We start from the raw sequence: 12,305 nt of genomic DNA, 5'->3' as shown, positions 1-12,305 counted from the left end.
CAAACACTCTTGCCAAGATTCTTCAAACTCCAGTGGCCTCTGTCTTTTAATCACATCTACTAGCAAAACCCTCACCCTGGATCAACAGCTCTACACTTCCTCTCTGCCCAGACCTGAGACCTGAGCAGTCAGCACGGCAGGAGAACATCCCACGGCTGACACTCTCCAGAACAACAGAGAACGCGGTTTCCAGTGCACATTCGAGAGGGCCCTCCAGGCTGCCCCTCTTAACGTATTGTTCACGTAAATTCACTCTTCCTTTCTCCATGGTTATTATGTCCCTCCAATCTCTCTGACCTCCAGATTCCTCCTCATTCCCAGCAGATGACCTCGTCCTGCTGGGACACCACTGGGCACCCTCTCCTGCTTGAAACACCCTGTGGCTTCTGGGCCACCACACTCACCCGATGTTCTTCTCAGCTCCTTTTCTGCCGGCAGAGAGGAAACGCTGCCCTTCTCCCCAGATGCCGGGAAGGCACACCTGCCTGTGGGGACAGAGGGTGGCAGAGGAGGGCAAGATGCCGGCTGGGGAAGCCCTGGAATCAGAAGACCCAGGTCCTGTTTCAGCTGCGCCAGGCCCTAGCTGAACAACTGTGCAAATCCCCTCCCCTCTCTGAGCCACTATTTCCTCATTTGTAATTACAGATCATCATGGCTTGGCTGTTAATGAGTCAATTAAAAAAAAAAAAAATGTAGGTGAGACAGCTTGACAGCCAGGAACAATTCCAGGGGGCAGAGGAGCTCCCTTCTCTGATTTTTCACCCAGACTCAATCCAGTCTCCTCCCATTCAACAAGCACTTGGGAAAGTAAGTCAAGGGGACCGACACTGATGGAGCACCAGCCTGGAGTCACACATGCTACATGCAAATCCATAATTAGCTCCTTTGGCATCTGACCAGCTCCACCCAATCTCTTCCCAGAGCCCCGCAGAGACGGCCCGGCAAACCCACCTCCCCCGTCAGCAGACTGGACCAAGGGGAACCACCTGATCTAATCTAGTTACTGTCAATCTTTGAATAGTAGACCATTTGGGGAAGCTTTTAAAAAATCCTACCTTGGACTATGAGTTTAGAGCCTTTGGGGGTGAGACCAAAGCCTCTGTGATTTTTAAAAGCTCCCACATGATTCCAGTGTACAGACAAGACTGAAAACCACTGAACGAATCCACACTAAGGGGTCAGCGGCTGAAGCCCAGACCCACTTCCTAGGGGCATTTAACAACGCCTAAACCAAAGGAATGAAGGGCCATTGTGTGAAAAAGGAATGTTTGAGGCTCTGTGACAGCCTTTCAGCAAGATAGTTGGGGGAAATGGGCTCTTTCTGGCATCCCTCAAATTTTCCTATATCTGGTCCTATTTCTAGAGATGCTTTTGGGTGAGGGAGGAAGAACGAGTGACCTAAGTGTTTCCCTTTGCCTCCTCTACTCTCTGCAATGTTATAAGGCAATGGTTCTCAACATTTAGGTGCATCAGAATCACCTGGAGGGCTTATTGAAACAATTGCTGGGCCCCATCCCTAGTCTCTCATTCAGCAGGTCTGGGGTGAGGCCCCAGAGTTCGCATCACTAACAAGTTCCTAGGTAATGCGGCTGCTGGTCCCAGGACAACACCCTTAGAACTTTGGGCAAAGGGGGGCACTGAGGATGCTCCCAGGATCCCTGAAAGCTGGCCCCTCCTCTCCTTGCCGAGCACAGTTAATACCACTTCTGCCAGGCAGGGGAAGAGCCTCTGCTGCAGAACTTCTCACCTTGGAGAAGGGAAGACTTGAGACACCCAATCATTGCCAGAACGAGGACCAGTGGGTAAAGATTGAAAGAAGATTGGGTTCTGGTGAAGAGGACTGAGAGAGTGTGTGTAGAACGCACGCATTCATAGACCTGGAGTCAGGCAGACTTATCCTCAACATTTAGGTCTGCCAATAACAGCTGTGTGATCTGGGGTAAAGTTGTTTCTTTCAGTCTCTGTTACCGTACCAATGAAATAAGTATATTATAATAGGGTTGTGCCCACCTCCGGCAGCAGAATGCAGTTTAAGGGAGGCAAGACATACAAGGAGCTTATCACAGTTTCTAACACTTGGTGCCCATTCAATCATTATTGAACTATTATTCTTCAAAGAACAAGAATTCTGTGAAGATGCACTGAGCTGCTTATTGAGGTAGTGAGCTCCCCATCCTCATGGGTGTGTAAGCAGAAGCTGGAGTTGTACCAGGGACTGAAGCAGTAGACCTGAGACTGGGAGCTGGAGTGTTGAGTGAAGGAGGCTCGTTCTTCCAGCCCAAATTACGTAACAGGTATAGAACTTGAATCAGCGTTTGTAAATCTGTGATCCACTTGTGGAGGTGTGGCAAGAGATTGGGTGACCCGAAATTCCTCCCTGTGGAATTCCTTCTGGAATCTTTCTGACTTAAGCAAGAGCCACCCTTGCTAGAAAGCCAAACACTTTTCTGAATGGTCACAGGCTATGGTCAAGTCACTGCTGTGTTTCTACTCGGATATCAAGGAAGCCAGGTATGGCGAAGGTGGCTGCCTGGCCCTGCCCAAGCTTGGGGGATGGGGTGCTGATGGTATTTCCCTCTGCAGATCTGGGCTGCAGGACTTACGGCGTGCCTGAGTCAGTGGCCAGCCTGGGGAACCAGGAGGTGGGGTGCTCCTCAGACACTTCTGTGGAAATGTGTGTGGAACGGGAGGAGGAAGGAGGAAATGAGGTGGCTGACCTCCCAACAATTCTTTTCTTTTTTAAATTAATTAATTAATTAATTAATTAATTTTTGGCTGTGTTGGGTCTTCGCTGCTGCGCGTGGGCTTTCTCTAGTTGTGGCGAGCAGGGGCTATGCTTTGTTGCAGTGCGCGGGCTTCTCATTGCAGTGGTTTCTCTTTGTTGCAGAGTACGGGCCCTAGAGCGCACAGGCTTCAGTAGTTGTGGCACATGGGCTCAGTAGTCGTGGTTCGCAGGCTCTAGAGCACAGGCTCAGTAGTTGTGGCGTACGGGCTTAGTTGTTCCGCGGCATGTGGGATCTTCCCGGACCAGGGCTCAAACCCGTGTCCCCTGCATTGGCAGGCGGATTCCTAACCACTGCGCCACCAGGGAAGTCTCCCAACAATTCTTTTTACAGGATGCCTGAAAGCACTTGGAAGAGGGGTGTCGAGTGATCAAAAGATAATTCAGGCATACACGTGACAGGGTACCACAGTTAGGAGTACAAAGCTCCTCCTTCAACGAGATTAAAGGGCCAATCCCTCTTCATCCTACAGGTCTTAGTTTAAACATCACTTCTTCCAGGAAGCCTGCCACAGTCCCTCAACACCAGGTTAGGGGTCCCAGCTCTGGGTTCCCATGGCTCCCTGTCCCTCTCTATCAACTTATCCTTGTCCATTGTAATTTCTCTTGATTAATGCTCCATCCTCGCAGATCAACTTTCAGCTATGAACACAGGGGCTGGTCTATCTCGTTCTTCATTGAATCCCCTGGGCCTGGCACAGTGCCTGGCACTTTGGGTTTCCCATAAACACCTGATGAAAGAATGAATGTCTTTAGGCAAGTCTCTCAACCTCTCTGAGCCTCAGTTTCCCCATCTATAAAATGGGGACTAATAATACCTATTTGCAGGATTACTGTGAAGTTGCATGGAAAAGCAGCTGTTACAGTGCTTGGCACAAAGTACGTGGTGCTCAATAAATAGTCACAGATATTACTGTCTTGTAATTGTTATTAACAATTATAAAAACTCAGGAGGTACTGGCTTTTCTTCTCTTCAGTTGGCTAGAGGCTATTATTAGTGATCTTTCTAAACTACGCATCTTGCTGTGTCTCTCCTGGCTCTGAAAGACCTAAAAAATCTCGCCTCAACCTTCTTTTCCTTCCCCATCTCCCAAGACTCCTTGCCACCCCCCAGTTCCAGCTGCACCAAACTGTGGACCACTCCCCACTGTGGCTTACTCCCTCTAGCTCAGCTCAGATCACCCATCCCCATTCTCAGCCTTCCGCTCACTTCTAAAGGCCCATCTTAAATGCCACCTCCTCTGCCAGGCCCCTCTCGGCTCCCATAGCACAGTTCCCAGCTGGCTTTGCATTCGTGTTGGATGAGTGACTGCCCATCTCCCCCGCTAGAAGGAGCAGGCAAGCACACACTTAGGTCCGAATCGCCAGCACCCCAGCAGTGTGTGACATGACGGATGGCTCATTCAAACTGGGGCTGTCAAACTGAATTGACAGTCTACCTGACATAAAAGAACAAGCTCTGGTTCAAGGACTCCTGAACTCCCATCCCAGAGTACGCAGAAGGCCTGCTTGATGGCAAGAGGAAAGAGCGGGTCTGGTGTTCGGCTTTTGGGCATTGGCTTCCTAAAGGAATGTGATCCAGTCCCACAGTGAGCCTGGGGTGGGGATATTGCAATAGGACAGAAGGGCAAACAGCCAGAGAAGGCTCACGTTAGGTCCCCTGGCCAGTGTCTGGTGCCGAGGGACCCACATCTCCCTCCTGATCCCCTGGCACTAGTGTAAGAGTCTATCAGAGGAAATGTTCCAGCACTTAAAATCCAAGACCTTCCCAAGCCCCAGTCCTTTAACTGTTAAGACAACTTATCAGATTGAATATGAAGAAATTGACCAGAGCTGAAAAACTTGACTTAACTAAAGAATTGTCACCCGCTACTGGCTCCAAGAGCGAGAAGGTGGCGGTGCTGTGTCTGCGCTCATTATTTCCTGTTGCTCAGAACCTTCCTCCTCCCGGCTCACCTGGCTTCCTCCTACTTTGCCTTCGAGGCTTCTTCTTTGAGTAGACTCCTTCCAACTCTCAGCTGAGCTAAATGCTTTTCTCAGTACTCCCTGGGCATCTGACCTCAAATCATCTGGGTAGGATCTGACCTCCCCTCTGGGTCATGTGATTCCCCCCGCTGCAGGGACCGTGTTGAGTACCCCTGGCTCCTGGCATGATGCTCCCGACACAGTAGGTGCTCAGGAACCATTTATTGAACCAAACCAAACTTCAAAGCAAAGCAGCCTTCTCTCTTGACCTAAGCCCGGTGGCAGAGTATCATGGGTTTGTCAGGATTAAACTACAAATAAGGCATAAGCGAGATTCGTCTGCATACAATGGTGGGTGTTCTGAGAACGGAAGATGGGAGCAAGGTGCACTCTTCATGCCCAGCTCTTTCCTTAAGATAAGATGAATGGAGGGGACATGGAAATGGTCTAGTCCAGGAACTCTCTGCCTGGCCACACATTAGAGTCACCCCAGGAGCCTAACTTGAAACGAGACAGTGTTGGGTCCTGCCCTCAAAGAGACGGATGTAACCAGCTGGGGTAGGGTGTGGGCATCTGTAGGTCTTACAAGCCCTCCAGGAGGTTCTCACGTGCAGCCTTGGCTATGAACCGCTAAGCCAGCCCACCCTCCTGGCCCTGTGCACTCAGAGAATGAAGGTGACCCCATATACAGGGCTTACTGCCAGCACGGGACTGGAGCCAGCCTCTCAGGCCCTGCCCCTTTCCAGCTGGGGACTCCCCAGGAAGCCCCAGAGCAGCGGGGTTCCTCTGGGATCGGCACGTCACTGGCCTGAGCTGCCCCTAGGGATGCACCTCAGCAGGGGAAAGGCCACTGAGCTTCCTGGACCCCAGTGAACAGCAGGAATGTTCTGTGCTCACTTCACGGTCCAGTGTGTCCTTTCCCCTTTGCCCACAGGGCTGACCGGTGCCTTCCCAGCCCAGCAACCCAGTTACGGGAGAAAATCATGGCCCAACTTCATACCTGCCAACGATGCCTCTCTTCCACTCCCATTTCTGCTAGTAAACACTTTCTGACCCTGAGGCTGTGTTCCAGGGAAAACCCAGGTGCAGGCAGCCCAGTGTTTGAGAGCACAGGCTACGGGGGTGCAGTGTCAGTGGGGTCTCTGAGTGGGGGACCAGTTAAGTTTCCAGTAGGTGCCTACCAAGGCAACTCCCCCACTTCCCCACTTCCTCTTCCTTCGCTTAGCACACCCGGACCCTGCCAGGCCCCAAGAGGATGCGTGAACCTAGTTTTTGAGCACTTGCTCTATGCCTGAAACTCTCTTCTCCACCTGTCCTGCTGTATACCCTTACTCATCTTTCAAGACTCAACATCACCTTCTTCATTCCCGTTCCCCAGGTAGGAGGATGCTTCCCGGTGACGGTGACCGACAGAAGCAACACACATTCGGGAAGGACTCAACTTCAGTCCAGGCTGACAGAGATTACAGCAAAGTTATTCATTTGTAACATGCATCTTGACTTTAGATATATCGGAATATTAAAAGTAAAAAAAAAAAGTCTTAGAGCAGATGAAATAAATAGGTGTCCTTAAGTCCTGGGGACAATGGAGAAAGGAGAGTCTCCTGACTGCAGCCCCTTCCCAGACCAGCAGAGAATATACTCAGGACTCCCTTGGAGACCAGAAATGAAGAAATTTGGGTGACTTTCTGGTTGATTCCGCCCCTCCCTCAATAGCTTCAGTGTAATCCCCCAGCCATTTTTTGAGCACTACCCCCAAGAGGAGGAGGTGTGTGTGCAGGGGGTACCTGTCAGCCTGGAGGTGGCCCCCGGCCTTCCTCATCCTCCATACGATGTGCACATCAATAGCAGTGCACTCAGCACCCTGTATTAGGGCTCTGTTCTCCCCCCAGGGAGGGTTAAAATCTGAAAGCTGACCTGTCCATCAGAAGAGGGCTAGCTAAGGAAAAAGTAGCATGTGGATACAATGACATACAGATAGCAGTTGAGAGGAATGAGCAAGATCTAGGCTATCAACATGGACAGAGCTCAAAAACTGCTGTAAAAAGGGAATTCCCTGGCGGTCCAGTGGTTAGGACTTGGCGCTCTCACTGCCGAAGGCCGGGGTTCAATCCCTGGTCAGGGAACTAAGATCCCACAAGCAGGGTGGCATGGCCAAAAATAAATAAATAAATAAACTGCTGTAAAAAGTAAGTTGCTGAGTAACAAGTACGGCATGACTGCAATTTTTTTTTATTGCATTTTTAAAAGCACGCCCAAGCACCACTCTTTTGGGTGGGTACCTTTATAGGTACGCAAGACTATTGTCTATAAATCAGAGAGGACAGTGCAGAGAGAGACCACGCCTCATTTGTTTCACCTGGGCCAGTGCAGAGCCCGATACACCATAACTGCTTAGTAACTGTGGACGGCTGCATAGGTGACCAGTGGGGGCCTTGTCCTGGTGTGATGGATCCCGGTGTCTCCCCGGGGCCTCCAGGGGATTCCTCCAACACCGGCTCTCCCTCCCCTCCCATGGCACCTCCAGCTAAGCCAGAACCCATAGCTCCATCTGGCTGTGGCCACTCTGGCCTATCAACTCCCTCCCCAGACCCAGGCTCAGCCCCCATGAGGCTCCTCTGGTCTCCCGGGCACTGGGCCATGAGTGACTCAGTGGGGCTAGCTCCTCCATCCCTGGCTCCACCCTGGTAAAGTGGGGATGTTAAAGGGCACTCGTGTGTGTATTCACGTGTGCACGTGTGTGGCTGGGTGTGTGCGCATGCTGGGGGAGTGAGCTGCTTTTTAGAAGCTGGGGTTGGAGCACAGGAAGCAAGCTGACTTGGCCCAGGCCATTAGCTAGACTTTCCTACTTAACAATAGGTCCTACTGTATAGCACAGGGAACTATATGCAATATCCTATGATAAATCCGAATGGAAAAGAATATTTAAAAAAGAATGTATATAGGGGCTTCCCTGGTGGCGCAGTGGTTGAGAATCTGCCTGCCGATGCAGGGGACACGGGTTCGAGCCCCGGTCTGGGAAGATCCCACATGCCGTGGAGCAACTAGGCCCGTGAGCCACAACTACTGAGCCTGCGCGTCTGGAGCCTGTGCTCCGCAACAAGAGAGGCCGTGATAACGAGAGGCCCGCGCACCACGATGAAGAGTGGCCCCCGCTCGCCGCAACTAGAGAAAGCCCTCGCACAGAAACGAAGACCCAACACAGCCAAAAATAAATAAATAAATAACTAAATAAACAAACCCAAAAAAGTTTAAAAAAAAAAGTATATATATACATATATATATGCATATACGTATATATATATGAATCACTTAGCTGTACGGCAGAAGTTAACACAGCATTGTAAATCAACTATACTTCAATTAAAAACAAACAAACAAAAAAACCAACAACAAAAAAACCCAAAACTTTCCTACTTGAGTCTTGGATCATCTGCTTCCAAATGAGCGGGAGCACTGATGAGGAGGAGGCCTGATGGATAACTTCCCATGTTGAGAGCTGAGAAAGGAAACGAACAAGGGTCCTAGAAAAGCACTCCACCTTGGCCAGGTGTGGGAGGCCTGCCAGCTTTCAGAGGGGATATGCCTTTAAGTCCCTGTCTTATTCAGCTTGAGCTGTTATAACAAAATACCAAAAACTGGGGGCCTAAACAACAGACATTTACTTCTCACAGCTCTGGAGGCTGCGAAGTCCAAGGTCAAGGTGACAACAGACTCAGTTCTCGGTGAGGACCCTCTTCCCGGCTTGCAGATGGCCGCCTTCCTGCTGTATCCTCACATGTAGAGGGAGAGAGCGCTGGTCTCTTCCTCTTACTATAAAGACACTAATTCCCTCATTGAAGTCCCACCCTCATGACCTCATCTCAACTTAACTGCCTCCCAAAGGTCCCACCCACCTCCACATACCATTATATTGGGAGTTAGGGCTTCAACATATGAATTTCTGGGGGACACAAATATTCAGTCCATAACATCCTGCCCCTGGCCCCAAAAAATTCATGCAATGAATTCTTCCGTGCAAAATACATTCATTCCATCCCAACAGCTCCAAAAGTCTTAACTCCTTTCAGAGACTTGGGGTATGATTCATCTTGAAAGAAAATTACTCTCCAGCTGTGAACCTGTGAAACCAGGTAAGTTATGTACCTCCAAAATGCAGTGGTGGGACAAGCATGGGATAGACATTCCCATTGCAAAAAGAAGAAATCAGAAGTAAGAAGGAGTGGCGGGTCCCAAGTGAGTCCAAAACCTAGCAAGGTAAATGCCCTTAGCTCTTTGGTTCGATGCTCTGCCTTCTGGACCCACCAGGGCGGTGGTCTTGCCTTTAGGACCCACTGAGGCAGGGGTGCACCCTCACCCCTGCAGCTCTGCTGGGCATTTCCATGTCCCCCGGAGACTCTGCAAGGCCTCCATCTTGTCTGTTGAAACCAAGGCAATGCCCTACCCCCGCCTTTTGAAACCAAGGAGACAGCTCTGATGCTGGCTGAATTGCCTTCAGAGTCATTCTTTTCTTAGCCTGAAAAATAGTGTACACAGCTAAACAGCGATACAGTCAGCCCTGTAGGATCTATCAAATCTGACAGCCTTCCCTCATTCCATTCTGTCTTCACCCCCTTCAGTTACACTGGAGTTGTTTCTGCTGGGGTGGCTGATTAGGCCCGTGGTTCACACCCAGGCTAATCTTATCAAGCAGTGTTTGGCCGCAATCTACGTGTTCTCTTCTGAACATGCCCTCTTTTTTCGTAACATAGATAGGCTGAGAATTTTTCACATCTTTAAGTTCTAGTTCCTTTTTGCTTAAGAATTCCTTCTTCAAGCCATTTCTCTCTTCTTGCATTTTACTATAAGCAGACAGGAGGGACCAAGTTGCTCCTTCGACACTGCTTAATATCTCCTCAGCTAAATATCTAATTTCTCATCACTCCCAAGCTCTACCTTCCACAGAACACTAGAACATGAACACAGCTCAGCCAAGTTCTTTGCCGCTTTCTAACAAGGATCACCTTTTCTCTACTGTCCAATAACATGTTCCTCATTTCCATCTGAAACCTGACCAGAATGGCCCTTAGAGTCCATATTTCTAGCATGTACTTCAAAACTCCTCCGCTTCTACCCATTACTCAGTCCCCAAGCTGCTTCCACGTTTCTGGGTATTTGTTACAGCGGCACTTTACTTCTCGGTACCAATTTCTGTCTTAGCTTGGGCTGCTATCACAAAATACCAGAGACTGGGTGCCTTAAACAACATAGTTCTGGAAGCTGGGACATCAAGATCAAGGTGCCGGCAAATTTGGAGGACTCTCTTCCTGGCTTGCAGAGAGCTGCCATCTTGCTTCGTCCTCACATGGCAGAAAGAGATAGAGAGAGGGATCTCTGGTGTCTCTTCCTCTTCTTATAAGGACACTACCCCCATCGTGGAGGCCCCACCATCATGACCTCCTCTAAACCTAACTGCCTTCCAAAGGCTCCACCTCCAAATACCATCACATTGGGGGCTGAGGTTTCAACATGTGAATTCCAGGGGGACACAAACATTCAGTCCATAACAGTCCCGTTTATAGAGAAAAGGCCTCAAATGCAGGGTGTTTGTGTGTTTGTGTTTGTGGAGCATGCTTTCACGCAGACTTCAGTGTAAATGATGAATATCTGACTTTATGGGTGGAAGCTTTGGGCAGAGCCTGAAGAGGCAGAGAATGGAGGGAGCTGGTGGGAGGGAGGAGGCCCCCTCTACATCATCAGTGCTGGCCCTGAAGCACAGGCCCCCATCAGGCAGGTGCACACCCACTCACTATCCTTAAGGGGTAGACTCTGGCTGGCACTGGACAAGCGCTGGGAATCTGTCTTCCTGGAGTTTACAGCTTTGCAGGAGTCACTATTCAATGGAGAACTGCAAAACTTTGACCCTTCCTCCTGGTTTTGCATGTGCTTCCTCTTTACCTAGGACGCGCTGTGTTCCCTCTGTCCCGTTCCCCTGGCTGCTCCTGTCCATCTGTCACTGGGTAGGTGCAGCTCCCTTTGGGAGGCTTGGCCTCATTCCCCTGAGCCTCTAGGGCTTCCAGAACTTTGGCACTTCCTGCCTCTCAGGACTCGCCACTCCAAGCCGGCACTCTTGTCTGCTCGTCTGAGGACAGGACGTGAACCATGGTATCCCCAGTACGATTGTGGCCTGCTTCCTGGAAGCAGAGGGTGCCACGAATGAGTGAGTGAATAAACGAATTATACACTGTGGTGAATCGCTGGTCCTTGAATGCCTGGGACAGCTGTACAGATGTTGCATGAGAATGCCTGATTGGAAACACATGTTGAAGGGTTGAAAAATGATAGAAAAGGTCACTGCAAGGCCAAACACACCCACCCACCTGATGGACTAGATGACTATTGCTTGCTCCACGGACAGCCAGAGGCACATGCCCCTTCCCAGTCCTTTTGGGTTTCTGAGATCTGCAGCCTCCAAAGCTGGGCTCTAGCTAGAGAGGTGTAAAGGTCAAGCGTGCTAGATTGCCCAGGTTTAAATCCTAACTCCACCACGGCCTAGCTGGTGACGGCCGTGCATCAGTTTCCTCACTTGCGAAACAGGGATAAGAGCGGCACTTTTTTCATAGGGTTGCTCCGAGGATTCAATGAAATAAGTGTCGTCAAGCCCCGGGGACAGTGGGCGCAAACATGCTTAGTAAGCACCGCCTCTTACTAGAGATCCTCCCACCGCCGGTGGCCCTGCACCGGTCAGTCTCTACACTTCAGATGACTAATCTGTAAAATGGGAATGATCATAAGGATCATGATTACATGAGAAAGTAGAACTGCACTGCAATCTGTGGTGTGGGTCCGTGGTAGTCTGTGGGGCTGTGCGTTACATGCAGACTCACCAAGCCGGGGGATTCTGGGGACAGCCCATCCAAACCCTCAGCTCCGGGCAGAGCGGTGAGGACCACAGCCGGCCTGAGGGATTCAGGCCCCAACACCCAACCCAAACCCCTACAACCCCTTCTCTTCGAGAGAGTCTGCTGGGGGTTCCTCTGAGAGGTGGGGAGGCCTACAGCACCAGGACCAGGGAAGGCGCGGGAGGGAGAGGGGGAGGGTCCCCGCAGTAGGGGGCGGGGCCCGTGTGCCCGGAGGTCGCGGACGCCTGGGCTGCAGTCTGGTTATTCCAGGAAAAAGAAAGAAAAAATGCTGCAGAGGAGGCGGCCACCTGGCCGAGCCGGTTATCTTCCGGGCGGCTTCCGGCTCTGATAACGCCCGGGGCGGGGCGCGTACCCAGAGTGGTCCGGGAGCCGGCCTGGGGGATCCTCGCCGGGCCCGGTCCCCGCTCCAGGCCGCGCACAGCCCCGCGGAAAGCGGTGGTTCACCCCGCGGAAAGCGGTGGTTCGCCCCGCGCCCCCCGCACCCCCGCCCAGTCCGGCCCTTGCTTACTCTGCAGACAGCGGGCAGCGGCCAAGCAGAGGGCGAAGACTCCCAGCGAGAGGCCGTGGCTCCTCCTCCTCCGGCTCGGCAGAGGCCTCATGAGCAAGCCCCGCGCGCCGCCGGCCCGGCATTGGCGTCCCGGGCGGCGCGGCGCGGC

General features: G+C 51.3%; 1 protein-coding gene across 2 annotated transcripts in view; it reads right to left on the bottom strand.

The window, feature by feature from the left end:
• VSTM5 (V-set and transmembrane domain containing 5) overlaps positions 1-12,305 on the bottom strand; it is a 31,553-nt gene extending 19,248 nt beyond the window's left edge. Inside the window, exon 1 of one of the 2 annotated variants that reach the window (XR_011075471.1) lies at positions 12,158-12,243. Coding sequence is in view for 1 of the 2 variants with exons in the window: in XM_068556274.1 (XP_068412375.1) it covers positions 12,158-12,248 (91 nt within the window). In the remaining variant the exon portion in view is untranslated. Of the gene's footprint in view, positions 1-12,157 lie in introns of both variants that reach the window. The other variant, XM_068556274.1, reaches the window with a different exon arrangement.

Source organism: Eschrichtius robustus, chromosome 11, assembly GCF_028021215.1.
Source record: "Eschrichtius robustus isolate mEscRob2 chromosome 11, mEscRob2.pri, whole genome shotgun sequence".
In the NCBI taxonomy this organism is placed as follows: domain Eukaryota; kingdom Metazoa; phylum Chordata; class Mammalia; order Artiodactyla; family Eschrichtiidae; genus Eschrichtius; species Eschrichtius robustus.
Note: the sequence above shows the minus strand (reverse complement) of the source record. Positions and strands in the feature narration are given on the sequence as shown.